General features: G+C 46.4%; 1 protein-coding gene across 5 annotated transcripts in view; it reads left to right on the top strand.

Moving 5' to 3' along the window:
* The window catches only part of TRAPPC10 (trafficking protein particle complex subunit 10), a 100,419-nt gene extending 81,717 nt beyond the window's left edge, over positions 1-18,702 (top strand). For all 5 annotated transcript variants that reach the window (XM_017888736.1, XM_017888737.1, XM_017888738.1 and 2 more), the window contains 7 exons: positions 45-274; positions 1,840-1,940; positions 3,934-4,060; positions 6,088-6,258; positions 10,371-10,548; positions 14,912-15,106; positions 15,425-18,702. In XM_017888736.1, coding sequence (XP_017744225.1) covers positions 45-274; positions 1,840-1,940; positions 3,934-4,060; positions 6,088-6,258; positions 10,371-10,548; positions 14,912-15,106; positions 15,425-15,663 — 1,241 coding nt within the window. In that variant the 3' untranslated portion in view covers positions 15,664-18,702. The remainder of the gene's footprint in view (positions 1-44; positions 275-1,839; positions 1,941-3,933; positions 4,061-6,087; positions 6,259-10,370; positions 10,549-14,911; positions 15,107-15,424) is intronic.
* The last annotated feature ends 253 nt before the right edge of the window (positions 18,703-18,955 follow it).

Genomic DNA, 18,955 nt, shown 5'->3' with positions numbered 1-18,955 from the left:
ACCGAGAGAACCAGCTTTGAAGTGACTTTTTCTGTCTTTCGCAGAACAGTCTTCTGATGCCGCGCTCCGGATTCAGTCCTCTGACAAGGTCACGAGCATCAGTCTGCCTGTTGCGCCTGCGTACCATGTGATCGAATTTGAACTGGAAGTTCTCTCTTTACCTTCAGCCCCAGCACTCGGAGGGGAGAGTGACATGCTGGGGATGGCAGAGCCCCACAGGAAGCATAAGGACAAACAGAAAACTGGCCACTGCATGGTTACCACAGACCACAAAGTGAGTCGGGGCAGTGGAGGAGCTTACTTAGCTTGTGGGGCCTCCCCGCCTGCCCACCAGCTGGGAAAGGCGATGTAGCGATGCCTGCTGGTAGCCTGACTCCTTCCGATTCCTGACGCCCTGGCCGTGTGGTTAGCAGTTCTGTGAATCACCCTTTCTTAGATAAGGGGTGCATTTTTTGCAAGGACAGAGGCAAGCCAGTTCTACCTTTCCCTTTCAGTTCCAGGGGCCAGGGAGTTTCCTGTAAGAGGTATAGGGCAGGCCTAGGCATGAGGGGCATCAGACTTGGGTCATGTCTCTTTGACCAGTGACGAGGCCAGAGGAGGACTGTGTCATGTGTGCCTCGGTGTCTGTCCACTGAAACATCATAAGCTCAGCCAGGGAGGAGCTGTCTCGTTTTAGGCTTTGGTGCTGGTACTCGTTGACAGTTACTTGAGAAAGATGTGATTTCGGTCCCAGATCCACAGGAAATCAGCTCATGGAATGTGTCACTACATCATATTACTCAGGGTGTGCCCAAGTCTTGTAGCCCAGAAATGAATCCTGAGGGCTCTGAAACAGCCCGAGGGTCGCAGTAGATGCCCAAGAGCAGTGGGGGAAAAAGGGCAAGGAGTGCCATCTTGCCGAAGCACGAAGTTACCAGACAAGTTGACACCTGAAGAAGAATGTTGTAATGTTCAGTTTTTGAAGATACCTGAGGAAGTGTCTTTCCCTTAACTCACGCAGACGTTCACCATTCGCGAAGGTGGCGCTCAGCTCAGCAGGAACGTGCAGCACTGGTGGTACCTGTGCTGTGTGCCCGAGTATCCCGCTGTTCCCTGGCACTGGCGGCACCTGTACTGGGTGCCCGAGTATCCCGCTGTTCCCTGGCGCTGGCAGCACCTGTGCCGTTGTGCCTGAGTATCCCGCTCTTCCCTGGCGCTGGCGGCACCGGTGCTGTGTGCCGTGTTATCCTGCTTTTCCCTGGCACTGGTGGCATGCACACTGCGTGCTGGGGTATTCACCTCTTCCCTGTGGGGAATAAGGCTTGAGACTTGCCTCATTTCTGCCCTTAAGGGATGTAATATCTTTGTCCTCCCTGTGCCCCTAAACTGATTTGGTTTTCAGTTACATATTCAGCCTCACATGGATTAAATGCTTAGATAACTCATTAAATATGGAGTACTCATTGACTAATGTCATCTGGAAATATATGACTGAAAGCACTGTGTCAAAACCCTGTGCACATTGAAACATGGCTCTGTGGTCCTGCGTTTATGGGAGCAGCAGGTGGGTCTGCTGCTTAGGGGACGGCTGTGCTCTTCCGCCATTGAGATGATTCTGGTGACGGGTGCACGTCTTGCCAGTTCTGTGCTCGCTTCTCTTGTCTGTAGACATAGTGCCCTATTTCTCGTTGGTTTGTGTATGTGTCAGGTAAGGCTTTGCTTCCTGGAGAGCGAGTGGTTGAAGCCATAATAAAATAACCAGGGTGTGGGCAGGCACTGCAGGTGTCTCTGGGCAGCAGTGGTGGTGGCTGTGCTGTCCGTCGGGCGAGTGGTCAGAGTGTCTTTATGCTTCCTCCTCAGGTGTCGATTGACTGCCCGTGGTCCATCTACTCCACGGTCATCGCACTGACCTTCAGTGTGCCCTTCAGGACCACGCACGCCCTGCTGTCCTCAGGAACACGGTAACAGAGGCGTGCTGTGCAGGCCCTGGCTGGTTTCCCAGGACTCTTCTAAGTGGAGGTTCCTAATGTTCAAAGCTGGCCTTCGTGATGACAAAGGATGTCTTCTAATGTGACCACAAGGCCATTGTTCGTCTCTTAAAATTCACAATTCCCTGGTATCCTGTGACACCCAGTTCATATTCAGATTTTCCCAACTGTCTGAAAATGACCTTTTATGGTTGGTTTGTGTGACTTGGGATCCAAAATCTCCATCAGACCACTAGACCTCTGTTCATCCTTTCTTCCCTGTTTTCAAGCCATCGACTTGTTCACACGCAGGCCAGGTTTCCTCTGGAGGCCCACCTTTCTGGATCTGGCTGGATTTGTTTAATTCTCGTGTCCCTGTATCTCTTGTCAATTGCCTACAACCTCTAGAACAGGAACTTTTAAGCTCAGCATGAGTGACATTTTGGGCCAGATAACTCTGTTGTAGGGGCTGTCCTGTGTGCTGTAGGGTGTTGAGCAGCACCCCAGGCTCTCCCATGAGATGCCAGTAGCACTCCCCACCCCCAGGTGTGGCAGCCAACGATGTCTGTAGACACTGCCCAGTGTCCTCTGGATGGGGCGGACTTGCCTCGGTGGAAAACAGCCGCTCTAAAGGCTTGAGTAGACTCCGATTCTGCTTTGAGGCAGGCGGGGCTGTGTGCTTCCTATTGACTGCACTGGGGGGCCCACAGTGTCCAGGTGCCCCACCTTAGTGACGGTGCTAGCGTTGATCACTGGGCTCGGGATGCTGGCCTGGCCTCTCACCGCAACTTTTTATCCATTGATGATGATTGGATAATTTGGAAACAAAAATGTCAGAACCATGTTTAGAATGGAACATTATACTAGCAGCTTTTCTTCCCCTTCAAATCACAGCAAAAGGAGCTGTAGATATTAATGGTTAAAAACATCAATAATCTCTAAAAGAACCTTATTAAAAAATTATTTTTCATCTGGGCACGGTGGCTCACGCCTGTAATCCCAGTACTTTGGGAGGCCGAGGCAGGCGGATCACGAGGTCAGGAGTTCAATACCAGCCTGACCAACATAGGAAAACCCCATCTCTACTAAAAATACAAAAATGAGCTGGGCATGGTGGTACGCACCTGTAATCCCAGCTACTCCAGAGACTGAGGCAGGAGAATTGCTTGAACCCGGGAGGTGGAGGTTGCATTGAGCCAAGATCGTGCCATTGCACTCCAGCCTGGGTGACAAGAGCAATACTCTGTCTCAAAAAATAATAACTTATTATTATTTTTCAAAGCTTTGCATGTAATGGAAATGGAGATAAGCCCCGCCTTTCATCTCTCAATGGAGAGTCTTCACCTCTAATGAGGAGGGCCGCTGCTCTCTCCCTGTGGCTCCCCACAGGCCAGTGAGGGTGACCAGCCATGATCACTTTATAATAAGGCTGGTCAGAAACTATATTCTTTCTTCCATTTCCTCACAGAAATCGCCTCTCTAAAAATGTTTATTTTATTTGTTATTTTTTTGAGACGGAGTCTCGCCCTGTCACCAGACTGGAGTGCAGTGGCACGATCTCAGCTCACTGCAACCTCTGCCTCCTGGGTTCAAGCGATTCTCATACCTCAGCCTCCGCAGTAGCTGGGATTACAGAATTACAGACACGTGCCACCATGTCTGGCTAATGTTTGTATTTTTAATAGAGATGGGGTTTCACCATGTTGGCCAGGATGGTCTCGATCTCCTGACCTCATAATCTGCCCACCTCGGCCTCCCAAAGTGCTGGGATTACAGGCGTGGGCCACCGTGCCCAGCCAAAAAGGTTTATTTTTTTCTGACACTTTTCGGTGTGAGATCTGAAGGAGAAACATACGCAACAACGTAGCTTGCTTTGCTTTGCTGCTTTTTTGATTCCCCAGACAGAGAGGGTCTCCTTAACAAAGCTAAGATATATTTAATAAAGTTCTTACATATCAAAATAATACTTCTTGTTTTTCCGCTTTAGGAAATATGTTCAAGTTTGTGTCCAGAATTTGTCAGAACTTGACTTTCAGCTGTCAGATAGTTATCTTGTAGATACCAGTGATAGCACCGACCTGCAACTAGTACCACTGAACACGCAGTCCCAGCAGGTAAACATTGTGTAGACCTGAGCATCACTTCTCAACAGAGAACCAGAGTGTACGGAAATGACGTAGTATGTGTTGCGATCGAGCCTTTAGATAGAACAGCTACACTGCTGATGAGTAAAGGCTCCTGTGCAGCTCCTCCGGCTGCCCTGAGGCTGGATCGGGGCTTGCTGCTGAGTAAGTGGGTGGCTGGATGGATGAATTCTTCTTTTTAGACGAATTAAATCTGAAACTGGTCCCACTCTATGCATAGATGTGTGCAGGTACAAGCTTCTGTTTGAACGCACTGTTGATTGCATGGGCACTGCTCCACTCTGCCCGGAGCGTGATGCCTGCCAGTGCCAGAGCGATGGTGCCTGACACGTTGGTGCCTTTGTAAAAGAGCCATGCTCGTGCCTGCATCTGGACCTTGCCTTTTCTGTTTATGCCTCGCTGCCTGGCTGAATCTGGACCTTGCTTTTTCTGTTGATTTTTCACGTATGTTTTTAGGCACTAAATGCTGAGTGTTTAGAGCTCGAAGGCTTTCTTAATGGATGTCTGAATCTTCAGCATTTTCAAAGGATTCTCCCCCACTAATCCTTCAGCTCTTTCAGATAGTCCTGGAGCTTGTCACTGTGCTTTTAGGTGTGGATTCTACATGTAATAGCGGTGTTCAACCCATACATCAGGTTGTCCTAGTTCCTAAAATAATTTAAATATAAAATAATTGGCTGGATATAAAGACTTACTTTTTATTTTATTTTTTAAATTTTTATTTATCTTTTTTTGAGATGGAGTTTTGCTCTTGTCACCCAGGCTGGAATGCAATCGCGTGACCTTGCCTCACTGCAACCTCTGCCTCCTGGGTTCTAGCAATTCTCCTGTCTCAGCCTCCCGAGTAGCTGGGATTACAGGCGCCCGCCAACACACCCAGCTAATTTTTGTATTTTTAATAGAGACGTGGTTTCACCATGTTGGTCAGGCTGGTCTTGAACTGCTGACCTCAGGTGAACCACCCACCTTGGCCTCCTAAAGTGTTGGGATTACAGCCGTGAGCCACCACCTCTAGCCAAGATGTACTTTTTAATTAATTGATGATCTATTCCCCTGTTTTGGTGCTGCATGGGATATACTATATATTAATTAATATCCATTAATATCCTTTGGGCATGGTGGCTCACACCTGTGATTCCAACACTTTGGAAGGCCCAGGTGGGTGGATCACTTGAGCTCAGGAGTTTGAGATCAGGCTGAGCAACATAGCAAACCCCCATCTCTACAAATACAAAAATTAGTCAGGCATAGTGGCACACACCTGTATTCCCACCTACCCAGGAAGCTGAGGTGAGAAGATCTCTTGAACCTGGGAGGTTGGGCTGCAGTGAGCTGTGATCGCGCCATGACACTCCAGCCTGGGTGATAGAGTGAGACCCTGTCTCTAAAAAAAGGGAAAAAAAAACTGATGGGGCGCGGTGGCTCACACCTGTAATCCAAGCACTTTGGGAGGCCGAGGCAGGTGGATTGCCTGAGCTCAGGAATTCAAGACCCTCTTGGGCAACACGGGGAAACCCCGTCCCTACTAAAATAAAAAGAAAGTTAGCTGGGCATGGTGGCATGCGTCTGTAATCCCAGCTACTTGGGAGGCCGACACAGGAGAATCACTTGAACCCAGGAGGCAGAGGTCGCAGTGAGCCGAGATCATGTCACTGCACTCCAGCCTGGGCAACAGAGGGAGACTCCGTTTCAAAAAGAAAAAAAAAAAGTGAAGCTACTTTTTAATCTCATATGATATAAAACTTATGGAATCATACAAAATTAAAGATTTACCAATTTTGTACAATCTTCTGCTGGGACAAGGCCAGGCAAAGGGAGTCAGGACAGGGACAGGTGCTGTGGGGCCTAGAGCAGCGTGCAGAGGCGTGCTGTGAGGCAGAGGCCTGCCCATGGTGTCTGCTCCGCACCCTTCGCATGGCGTGTGTTTCTCTGCAGTGTCTGTGTTGTCTTTGCGGTTATGGTGCTGTGTGAACAGTGACCCCCGACTCTCTTTCCAGCCCATCTACAGCAAGCAGTCGGTGTTCTTCGTCTGGGAACTCAAGTGGACAGAAGAGCCTCCCCCTTCTCTGCATTGCCGGTTCTCTGTTGGATTTTCCCCAGTTTCTGAGGAACAGCTGTCTATCTCCTTAAAGCCGTATATTTATGAATTTAAAGTGGAAAATTTTTTTGTAAGTGATGTATTGTTTTGGGAGGGTGGGGTGGAAAAATGAAAGATGGCATTATGTTCTTTATCATCTGAAGAACTGAATAGACAGCTTCTGCCAACATAATGAAGGAACAGCTGGAGAAAAACAGGTGTTGGGGTAGTTGAATCATCGACTGTCTTTATTTTAGAACCCCAGGTCCTTCTCGAGTGACACATCTGAGATGCCCACACTCCTGGGGGCGTCTCTAAGAGGAGTGTTTGTCATTTGGAAGCCCCAAGACTCCTTTTTTTTCTTTTTCCCTTTCTCATGTTGACTTAGTAACTCCCTGGAAATATTTCTTGGAGTCATTTCATCTTCAGGGGCATTGCTTTCTAAGGCATATCTCTAGTTTTTCAAAGAAAAGCTAAAAACTTGCTAGCTGAATATTGTGAAGATTTTCTTAGAACTTGTGCATCATGTTTTAGAAGCCAATTTGAGTGTGGAATGAAGAGTAGCCTTGAGCTAGGTGAGTAGATAGAGGTGTGTGCTGTGTTCCTTTAGGGAGATTATTCGACTTAATGTTTTGCAATTTTGTGATACTTCCTTTTCTTCTCTTTACTGTTTGAAATTGTCAAACCATGTTGATTTGAAGTGTTTGTCTTTATAGTTTTGATATTAGCAGTTTTTTTCTATCTTCTTCCAAACAAGACAAATTGTTTTGACCTTCATGTTTTATATAATGCCTTATTTAATACATTTAAATGAATAAATAAAATCACAAATTATTAAATAAATAATAGTGTATATTATAATAATAATTTATATATAAATAATTTATTTATGAGACAGGGTCTCACTCTGTCGCCCAGGCTGCAGTGCAGTGGCACAATCATAGCTCACTGCATGCAGCCTGGACCTTCTGGGCTCATGATCTTCCCACCTCAGCCTGCCAAGCAGCTGGGACCACAGGCATATGTCACCACACCTGGCTCATGATTTTTATTTTTATTTATTTTTTTTTTTGAGACAGAGTTTTGCTCTTGTTGCCCAGGCTGGAGTGCAATGGCACGATCTCAGCTCACTGCAACCTCTGCCTCCCAGGTGCAAGCCATTCTCCTGCCTCAGCCTCCCGAGTAGCTGGATTACAGGCATGCACCACCACACCCAGCTAATGTTTTGCATTTTTAGTAGAGACGGGCTTTCTCCATGTTGGTCAGGCTGGTCTCAAACTCCCAACCTCAGGTGATCCACCTGCCTTGGCCTCCCAAAGTGCTGGGATTACAGATGTGAGCCACTGTGCCCGGCCAAAGTACAGGTTTTTTGTGTGTGTGTGTGTGTGTGTGTGTGTTTAATTTTTTAAATTTTATTTTATTAATTGTTTTTTTTTTTTTTTTGAGACAGAGTCTTGCTCTGTCTCCCAGGCTGGAGTGCAGTGGCGCAGTCTTGGCTCACTGCACCCTCCACCCCTCTAGGTTTAAGCAGTTCTCTGCCTCAGCCTCCGGAGTAGCTGGGATTACAGGCGCGTACCACCAGGCCTGGCTAATTTTTTGTATTTTTAGTAGAGACAAGGTTTCACCATCTTGGCCAGGCTGGTCTTGAACTCCTGACCTCGTGATCCACCCACCTTGGCCTCCCAAAGTGCTGGGATTACAGGCGTGAGCCACTGCGCCCGGCCCAAAGTATGGGTTTTATGTGACCATATCTATTCAATTCTCTTGGTAAAGACCTGAGTGGAATTTCTGGGTCATATGGGTAACTCTATGGTTAGCTTTTTGAGCAACTGCCAAACTTTTCCCAGAGGGCTCTGCATTCCCACTAGCAACATAGTGGATTCCAGCTGGGACCCAGAGAGTCCCAGCTTCTGTGTGTCCTGCCAGCACTTGTCTCACTGTGTTTTGGGTTGTGGCCGTTCCAGTTGGCGGGTGTTTTCCCAGTGGCTAGTGATGTTGTGCTGCTTCTCGTGGGCATGTGGCCCATTTTTCTGCCTTCTTTGGAAGGATGTCTGTTCAACTCCTTTCCCCGTGTTTAAATGGGGTTATTTGTTTTTTATTATTGAATTGTAAGTTCTTTATATATCCTAGGTACCAGGTCCTTATGCATGATTTGCAAATATTTTCTTCCATTTGTTGTCCTTTGAAGCACAAAAGTTTTAAATTTTGATGAAATCTAATTCAACTCTCTCTTTTATTGCTTGAATTTTTTGCTTTGGACCTAGAAAATCATTCCCTTTGGTCAAAAAGATTTTCTCCTGCATTTTCTTCCAAGATGTTCGTAATTTCAGCACTTATATTTAGGTCTGTGATCTACTTTGACTTAATTTTTGTGTATAGTAAGAGGTAGGGTCCAAATTTGTTCTTTTCAAGTGACCCATCAGGTGTCCCTATCCCATCTGTCATAACGATGCTTTCCTCCCTGTGGGGTGACCCTGGCCTCGCTGTCAGAGACCAGCTGGCTGTAAGCGCTCGCATGTCTCTCTGAAGAGGCTCCGCGGTTCTGGTCACTGTGCCTGAGCGCCAGGTGCTGCCAGGTGAGGCCCCTGCTGCTCACCCTGGGCTGTGCTTTCTCCCAGCCACTCTCCTTCCAGATGCAGCCGAGAGGAGTGTTCAGGCACACGCAGGTCTCAGCACACCCCACTTTGTCCTACTGCAACTCTGGGTGTCCTTCAAGCCCTTAGGCCAATCTGCATTCTTTGCTGGATTCAGAAACATTCACACTGTGCTCCAGCCAGAAGCTTCTCAGAAGGAGGAGGTGTTTCAGGGGGCCTCTAGCACAGCATTCCACTGCTTCCGTTCCCAGGACCTATGGGTATCCGGGCCCATGGCAGGCATTTTGGCATCTGTGTATTTGGGATCCTTTCTGCCCTGTGGCTCGAGAACATCAGGAAGTTCCAGCATGACCCCTCTTGAGACTGGTGGGAGTTTGTCCCATGTCTGAACAGAGGTGATTGGGGATTTGGTAGGAGATCACCTAGAAAGGCCGCTCTCGGGACTGCTGTTTAGGCTGTGAACTCCCAGCAGACGACTTCATCTTGGCCTCAGACTCCAGACAGACACCTCTTAATATATTGAAATATCTTCTTTGAACGTTTTACATGCCAATAGAACACTTTTAAGTCAAGTTGTACTGTATTACACACATGCGCGCGCACACCCTCTTCCCTTCAGAAGTGGAGCTGCGTGAGCTCTTTTTCATCTTTGCGGTGGCGGATGAGTTGTGATTGTTTGCCATGGGTGGTGGTAGAATGTTAAGCGTGTTTGAATAACCACTGAGAATAGGTTGATTATGGAAAGAAAACATGGACAAAGTAGATTATGGACTGAATTGGGTTATACCAAGGAATTCCTGTTGCTTTTGCTAGTTGTAATAATAGCTTTGTGTTTTGGTAAGAAAAAGGCCTTAGTGTTTAGTAATGCATACTGAAGTAGATGGGGCAAAATAACAGGTTATCTGAAATTTGCTTTATTTTTTTATCTTATTTATTTATTTTTTTGAGACAGTCTTGCTCTGTCACCCAGGTTGCAGTGCAGCAGCGTGATCTCAGCTCACTGCAACCTTTGCCTCCTGGGTTCAAGGGAGTCTCCTGCTAAGTAATCCAAGTAGCTGGGATTACAGGCACCTACCACTGTACCCGGCTAATTTTTGTATTTTTAGTAGAGATGGGATTTCACCACGTTGGTCAGGCTGGTCTCAAACTCCTGGCCTCAAATAATCTGCCCACCTCGGCCTCCCAAAGTGCTGGTATTACAGGCGTGAGCCACCATGCCTGGCCTGAAATTCGCTTTAAATTACCTCAGGCAAATACAGAAATGTACATGGCTCGATCGGTGATGCTGAGGCATCAACATGCTGAGATCTCGGGATCCGGGTGATAGGCGGCTGGAGGGTCGCTGTGCTATCCTTTCTTCCTGCAGTTGGAAATGTTCATAGTTTGAAGAAGGATGTTAAGGTTGGGGGTGTAGGACTTCCGAAAACATTACATCTCCCATGGGAATTGTTGAGCGTGAGTGGCCACAGTTGCTCTAAGGCCAGCCGAGCAGATAAGTGTCTTTCCTCAGCTCTCCAGGGTCTGCAGGCAGCTCTTCTTTTGCCTCTAGTTGCATTTCTTGAGAACAGTTAGGTACATTTCCTTTCTTTTCTCTCCCTTTCCTGCCCAGACATTATACAACGTGAAGGCTGAGATCTTTCCCCCTTCGGGAATGGAGTACTGCAGAACAGGCTCCCTCTGCTCCCTGGAGGTATCGATCACGAGGCTCTCAGACCTCTTGGAGGTGGATAAGGATGAAGCACTGACCGAATCTGATGAGCATTTTTCGACAAAGCTTATGTATGAAGGTAGGTGGTCTCGAACCCATAGGCTGAAGCGGTCCTCACGCCTTGGCCTCCCAGAGTATTGGGATTACAGGTATGAGGCACTGCACCCAGCCCATCTTGCATGTTGAGTGGCTCTTTTACCCAGGCATCATAGCATGACACCCTGTGCCGTTAGTCACGTGAGAAGCATGGCTTCCTGAGTTGTGCAGATCTTCCAAATGGGGGCACCTCTTGTTTGACAATATTTTTTTAAAATCTGCATTTGTGATCTCTCAGGGAGAGCTTGGAGCATCAGGACTCTTAAGCTCACAGTGGCAAGTGTAAGTTTTCCAAAATTCTGATTTTTGCTCAAAGTCTCAGATGGCATCATTGGCAGCAAATACTCATGTTGTTTTCTTTGAAGTGACAGGCTTACATCATTCATTTTTAATCAAACGTCTGCCAAATACCCAACACTGAATAACTAGCTTCCCCAGCACTCTTGCAAGTGGAAAGGGCGTTCTGTGAAAACAGCGGCTATTTCGGCTCACAGCACCGAGCGCTCCCCACGTGCTTTCCCTGAGCCAGCTGTCATTCTGCAGCAGAGACCCAGAGAATGTCAAGAACACAAGCACTCAAGAGTGGAAATAACTCAAATGTCCTTCAGCCTGAGAGCGGTTAAACAAACTGGCACATCTGATTCCTCCTCAGCAATGAAACAGAAGGGACTGTTGACACACGTAGTGCTGTGGTTGGATCTCAAGGGCATTGTACTAAGAAAAAGCCAATCCTATAAGGAGGTGTACTGTGTGACTCCATTTCTAAATGACACCCTCAAAATGCCAGCCGCAGAAGGAGGGCGGGTCAGTGTTGCACAGAGCAGCAGGAGGCCGTCCTCTGTGGTAATGGAGAGTTCTGGGCCAGGGCCGCTGTGGTGGTTACAAGAATCTACACATGTGACAAATGCCATAGAATTAGACCCAAAGAATGCCTGCAAAAGGTGCTGAAATCCAGTGGGGTTTGCAGCCTGATTCATCCTGTAGTGAGGTCTACGTTCTGCTTCACTCCATATTGAAATCCAGTGGGGTCTGCAGCCTGGTTCACTCTAGTGAAATCCAGTGGGGTCTGCAGCATGGTTTGCTCGGTAGTAAATCCCAGTGAGTCCTGGCAGCCATGGTTCACCCCTACCTGGAGGGCTGTCTGCTGAATTACAACGGATAGTTTTCCCCGGGAAGGATGCTGGGTGCAGGAAACAGGGCCTGCTTTCGAACCACCTGGGCCGCCTATTGGGCAGCCAGGAGGGTTGCCCTGGATTCTCAGAGACTGCAGTTCAGTAGAAGCTAGAGGATTAAGCTCTCAACCGCGAGGGACGGCAGGCTCCAGCTGCTGTCTCACGAAAGACACAGCCTGCGTTCATCGGTACTTCTCGAAATCCGGTGTGAGGTCTGCAGCCTGGTTCATTCTGTAGTGAAATCCAGTGGGGTCTACAGCCTGGTTCACTGTATGTTACCAATGTCAGCTTCCTGTGTTACATGAGATGGCACAGTTGGGTGAAGCTGGTGATGAAGGTTTGTGACCCCTCTACTATTTTTACAACTTCTTGTGAGTCTATAAACATTTCACAATTAAAAAACAAAAAAAGTGTACTCAGGAGCTGAATTTAATAAAATGAACACTTTTGACTACTTTGTGAAGCGTGGCATTTTGTTTTGGTTTTTTGCTGTGAGTTCATGGCAGTGATCTGGCTCCTGAGTCACGCCATTGTGGTTGCCCCAGCAGCACCGAGGTTAGCAGCGTGGAAAGGCAGGAGTGTGAAAGCTATGAGCTTGCGGGTGCCCTGAGAGCCACACTCTGAGAACCGTCACTCCATTGCCTTCCTCCGGACACTCCTAGGGCCTCTGTGTGTCCTGTAGTAGCCCCTGTCCTCAAAGGTCTGCCATTCCTACCTACCGGATGTCCATCTCCCTGAGCCCTTCTCTGCTGCTTATGGCCTTCTGGTCACTCACTCCCCCTGGGCGGTTGCTCGGTGTCCTCATGATGGGAAGCTGTGACCTCTTTGCCAGGCCAACTACTACTGGATGGCAAAGATCCTGTCTTGCTTACTGGATGGCAAGGATCCTGTCTTGCTTACTTTCATTTCATATCTCCAGGGCTGGTCCCAGTGAATGATGACTTAGGTGTTTGAATTGCATTGAATTACATGAGGGTTGTTTTAATAATCAGTGTTAATAATAACACCTGCCATATATTAAGACACTACCATGTCCCAGGAGTGAGACTAAATGCTTTACATACAAGGGTTCTTCAAACAAATCACGGAAGATACATTATGAAAAAACTATGCATGGATTTCAATACTTTTTGCACCAAAATAAGCTCCTCCTCACTGAGCAGGATCGAGTTTGAGGCACTAAGAAGGAGAAGACGTCAGTTTAAAAGCGCCCCTCTCAGAGCAACGTGAATTCTGCTAAAATTAAATCAGGAGCCAACACTGGCCGGGCGTGGTGGCTCACGCCTGTAATCCCAGCATTTTGGGCAGCCAAGGCAGGCGGATCACCTGAGGTCAGGAGTTCGAGACCAGCCTGGCCAATATGGCGAAACTCCATCTCTACTAAAAATACAAAAAATTAGCTGGGTGTGGTGGTGTGCACCTGTAATCCCAGCTACTTGGGAGGCTGAGGCAGGAGAATCACCTGAACCCAGGAGTTGGAGGTTGCAGTGAACCGAGATTGTGCCATTGCACTCCAGCCTGGGCAACGAGAGAGAAACTAACTCCGCCTCAAAAAAACAACAACAAAAAAAAAACAACATCAAATTTATGGTGAAGCTTGGGTGGAAGAATGGTGAAATCATTGATGCTTTATGAAAAGTTTATGAAATTCTTTGGACAGTGCCCCAAAGAGTTAAGTAGTTTGCAAATGGATACCTTGTTTTAAGAAGGGACGAGATGATGCTGAAGATTAAGGCCACAGCAAGCAGACCATCCACATCCATTGTCAAGGAAAGAATTCACCTTTTTCATGCTCTAATTGGAGAGAACTGACAATTAACAGCAGAAATGAGAGCCAACACCGCAGACATCTCAACTGGTTCAGCTTATGCAATTAGGACAGAAAGGTGAGCAAACGTTCCACTCAGTGGGTGCCAAAACCCTAACACCCAGGTCCACGGCCAACCAGAGCAGAGCTTCCCATGGAAACTTCAAACACATGGGATCAAGATCCTGAAGCATTTACTCAAAGAACCTTAACAGGAGATGCAGTGTGGCCTTCCCAGTACCATTCTGAAGACAAAGCAGACATGGCAATGGCTACCAAGAGGTGGGGTGGCCCAGCCAGAGCAGAAGCAGACCGATCAAGAGCAGAGGCCACAGCAACAGGTTTTTGGGATACTCAAGGCATTTTGCTTATTGACTTCCTGGAGAGTCGAAGGACAACATCATCTGTGTGTTATGAGAGTGTTTAGAGGAAGATAGCAAGAGCTTTGGTAGAAAAACCCCTGGGGAAGCTTCACCAGAGAGTCCTCCTCCACCACAACAATGCTCCTGCTCATTCCTCAAACGAGCCCAACTTTGCGAGGGTTTCTATTGGAAATCATGAGGCATCCACCTTATGGACCTGATTTGGCTCCTTCTGACTTATTTTGTTTCCTGATCTTAAAAGTTTTAAAAGGCACCCATTTTTATTCGGCTAATAATGTAGAAAAAGACTGCCTTGACATGGCTAAATTCTCAGGCCTCCCAGTTCTTCAGGGATGGACTAAATGGCATTGTAAGCAATGACATCCATTGCTTACAAACATGTCTTGACTTTAGTGGGGCTTATGTTGAGAAATAAAGCTTATATTTTCTATTTGCATCTTTGGATTCCATTTTTGCGTGAACTTTTTGTAGTTCCCTCATACATACCTCTTTCCATCCTTAAAAAGCAGCTCTGTGAGGCTGGTGGTGTTCTCCCCACTATACAGAGGTCATCGAGCCTGGAGGCCTTGGGATGCTCTTCTGAGTGGCAGAGTTGGCTTCAGACCCAGTGGTCTTGGAGACTGTCACTTACCAGACAGAACTCATTTAACTGCCAAAGTAACCATACTTTGGAAGATGACACAAAAATTTGAAATCAAAATTAATTCATTTATTAACCTCACAGGAAAAATGCCGTTTTCTGTACATGTCCAGCATAATTCATTCTAATCCAGAACGAATTGAAGTTGGACTCAGTGAAATAGGTGTTGTCACCGTGAAAGTGCATGGCTATATCTTCAGGTGCAGCTACAAGGCACTGGGCTCTGTGTCCGCGGTGTTTTGTCAGACACCGTTGGGTGAGAAGATTGGGTAACGATGGCTGTGACTCTCGCCCAAGTACTTGAAGGCCCGTCCTGGGTGACACAGCGCTTCCTCTCGTTGCAGTTGTCGACAACAGTAGCAATTGGGCCGTGTGTGGGAAAAGCTGCGGTGTCATCTCCATGCCAGTGGCTGCTCGGGCCACTCACAGGGTCCACATGGAAGTGATGCCGCTCTTCGCGGGGTATCTCCCTCTGCCCGACGTCAGGCTGTTCAAGTACCTCCCCCATCATTCTGCGCACTCCTCCCAACTGGACGCTGGTAAGGACTTTTTAAGAAAAAGTTTACCTTCAGTATTCGAGCAGGTGATGACTTTGTGCGAGAGCTGATACGCTTGTGAGTGAGCAGGTGTGAGAACTGGCGGCATGTTTTCAGTGCCAGGAGAAACTGGTACCAGAAACCTCGTCTGCTGTTAGAATCTCAGGCACTGCTCTGAAATCAAGCCTCTGTGCGCAGAGTGCTCTGTAAAGGGGCAGCGTCGGGTGGCATTCTGCACATTCAGCCTGGTTCCATGTGGCTTTGCCAGTCCCCAGGTGAGTGTGGGCACAGCTTGGGTCTAACTTACTGTGTGTTTTGCAGACAGCTGGATAGAAAATGACAGCCTGTCAGTAGACAAGCACGGGGACGACCAGCCAGACAGCAGCAGCCTTAAGAGCAGGGGCAGCGTGCACTCAGCCTGCAGCAGCGAGCACAAAGGCCTGCCCATGCCCCGGCTGCAGGCACTGCCGGCCGGCCAGGTCTTCAACTCCAGCTCAGGCACGCAAGTCCTGGTCATCCCCAGCCAAGATGACCACGTCCTGGAAGTCAGTGTAACATGACAGCGCTGGGGTGAACACATGCCATGGCCCAGCTAGGAGTGCACTTTATGGGACTGTGACTGGACTCTTCTCCGTTCTGGCTCCAGCCAGACCTTCAGTGGTCCTGCCTGGCTGTGGGGACGTCAGAGAGCATCATCATGCAGCTGGCCAGCGAGTTCTGTTGTTGTTTTCATGCCGCCTGTGATCTCACATTCCTGCTTTTCTCACCCCGTCCCCATGCTGGTGTCCCACGCCACTTACTCAGAGCTCCAGCCTCCCTCCCCCTACCTCACACGCTGCTCATGAAAGTTGCCACCCATGCTGTCTCCACGAAGCAGCCTCTGTCTGCTGGCTCTTTGTGGAAGGCCATTTGTCTTTCAGGTAGACACTCAGCAGGCCTTGCATTCTTAGTGACGTGTGTGCCTTTCTGGTCACACAGCTGCCCAGGTTCCTGATCGGGGTTTATTTGTGTCCCCTAAGGGGTAAAACAGCCGTTTACCGCAGATCCTCTCGTTGTGCTTTTCTAGAGTAACACCCTTCTAGGGGAGGTGGGTGGGGGGAGGGAGGGATCATAACCCCTTCTGTGCCTTGGGATGCCGGAGCTGGGGGACCTGGAGGCCCATCAGCCGGAGCCACGTGAAAGGTACTGAAGAAAGCTGAGACCCGGCTGTGAGGAACTCCTCGGCGGTGAGGTGGTTTAGGGATAAATGTTTCTAGAACCCTGTGGTCCCCTATAATGTTGATAGAATATCATATGCACTGGGAGTTAAATATGTATTTAATTTAATGATCATTATATATGTGGGGGTTAATACGTTTTTCTGTCCCTTTAAAGTCTTTACATGTAATTGTAGCTGTATAATCATTATTTTTCTTTTGCACCTTAAGTCTTAGAAATTAAGATGTTCCATCGTGAGGATGAGAGAGGTCCTCAGTGGGTTTTCAGTCTGGTTGTAGGGAAGGACTCAAGTCCTGGAATGTCCTCCGCTGGTCTACTGAGTTGCAGTCACACTGTTCCAATGGAGTATTTGCTTTCGGTTGTAAATTTAATTGTACATATGGTTGATTTATTATTTTTAAAAATACAGACTAACTGATGTAATGTTTATGTGTAAGTTGCACCAAAATCAAGGACAAAATAAGTGTGTTTGTTTTACAGGTGTGAAAGTCACAGCTTGTAAATAAGTGTTGTACGTATTAAACCTTTTCCAGCTCTCCAAAGCGATGTATTTTTGTACATATGAAATAGAGTACTCTTAATTTCCTGGGCAAGCGTGCTTGGAATTGAACTTGACAAGATTAGCGCGAGCAGATAGAATCGGGTCCAGCAGCGAGTGGCCCTCGTGTGAATCCCCGTGGATATGCAAGTCGTGGAGAGAAGGAGCACCGGGTTCCCGCCCAGCACGGTGCTTGCGGGAGGCAGTGGGGCGTGGGAGGAAGGAGGCACAGACTGGGGAAACGTGACAGCTGTCATTTCCAGTATTCTCTGTGTTATCTTTTAGCTCATTCAATAAATAAAGGTGATGTGATTTTTTTTTTCCTTCTACGTCTTTTTCATTTGTAGAAATTGGAGACATGTAAAGAAGATAAATAATTGTGTATTTAAACTTCCCAGAAATTTATCTTCCTCATGTGCAGTTTAAAACTAACAAACTTGGTCAAACTAGTTAGCAAATTAGAACTTCAGAATCTAATGATAGTTTAGGGTTTCTAAAATAAGGTTTTTTTATCGTAAAAATTGATGATTGCCCTGCATTTCTACCAAGTCCTATGAATAAAGAGATGGGAGATTTGATTCTGTCAGAAGAGCCTGTAATCCGTGTTGTCAGCCTGGGAGGCTTCCCCAGTCTATAATGTAGCTTTCGCTCTTACCCTTTCTCTCTTACCTTCTGGAAGAGGGAATGTGATTAAATGTTTTATTTATTACTCTCTGATATTCTTGTATCTAGTTCTACTCCTAGGATGAAATTATCCAACTTCATATATATTTAGAGGAAGAAAGTGAAGGAGAAATTTAAAATGTTTACAGTGCTTTCTTATTGCCTGAAAATGGAATGAAATCAAATTTATCAGTTTTTTCCCCCAATTACCCAAAAGATCTTTTGCAAATTATGTTACATGAATGCTTCTGCCTCTTTAAGACAAAGAAGGTTACCCAAAATTGTCATTTTTTTCTTAATGTTTGTCATAAAAGTCCTAAAAAAGTAACTGTAATTGGATTTTTATTGTTTTATGTAAAGTAAGGTCTATGTGTTTGAGACAAGCTGGTTTTGTTGATAAAGATGTAAGAGATGTTAAATAATTGTGAAGCCGGATATACAATGTGTATCTAAAAAGCAAGGAATTTGCAGCCATTTTACAAATATCTGTGGAACATGTAAATACTGTGAAATGGAAAATAAAATAAGTTATAATTTTTGTGAATTTCATGGGATGTCCTATGATTGGAAAAATTATAACTTCTGATTCTAATGTGGAAATTGTATTTAATCAGAAAATGATTTTACCTACAACAGTTCCATTGTCAGCACAGCCCAGGAGGGTCAGATTCCTGTATTAATTACTCTTAGTGGAGAAGTTAGATATCCTATACAGAATTAGGAGAAAAAATACAGGCTTCTATTCAAATTATCTTTAGTGCTTAAAATTAAGTTTTACAATGAAATCAGATACTCTAGGTTTGTATATAAAATGAAAAGCTATACTACTTTTTATAAAAGGGCAAACTGGGCTGATCTAAATGTTTTACTCTCAACTGTGTTCTTTAAATCCTACCTGGTTTTTAAATTTTATTTTCATGAAAATGCTCCTTTCTCTACATTTACTCATCCTTTATACATCAGGCTGTAAGACTCCCAAGCATTAATACAATGTGTTGGGACTTTGTGACTGGAAAAGGTGACAAGTTGGTGACTTTGACACTGCAGGTATTCCATTTTCATGGTTTACTATGAAAAGTCATTTTTCATATTATGTAATATATTGTTACATTAAAACCATTGTATTAAGACTTTAAAATGTAAGCATTGTAATTCTGAAAATACACGTTTTAAGAAGAAACTGCTGTTTTGCACTGGATCTTTTGCTGTGACATGGTGTGACAACAGTATGTAATGTGAAGATTTTCTTGTTTTACCTCCCTAGTCCTTGTTCCTGACTCTTGGCATAGATTATTTGCTTTTTGGGAAGCATTCGGAATTTTTTTTTTTTTTTTTTCTGAGACAGTCTTGCTGTGTTGCCCAGGCTGAAGTGTGATGGCGCGATCTCTGCTCACTGCAAACTCCGCCTCCCAGGTTCAAGCCATTCACCTGCC

Source organism: Rhinopithecus bieti, unplaced genomic scaffold, assembly GCF_001698545.2.
Source record: "Rhinopithecus bieti isolate Rb0 unplaced genomic scaffold, ASM169854v2 scaffold_18153, whole genome shotgun sequence".
NCBI classification, from domain to species: Eukaryota; Metazoa; Chordata; class Mammalia; order Primates; family Cercopithecidae; genus Rhinopithecus; species Rhinopithecus bieti.
Note: the sequence above shows the minus strand (reverse complement) of the source record. Positions and strands in the feature narration are given on the sequence as shown.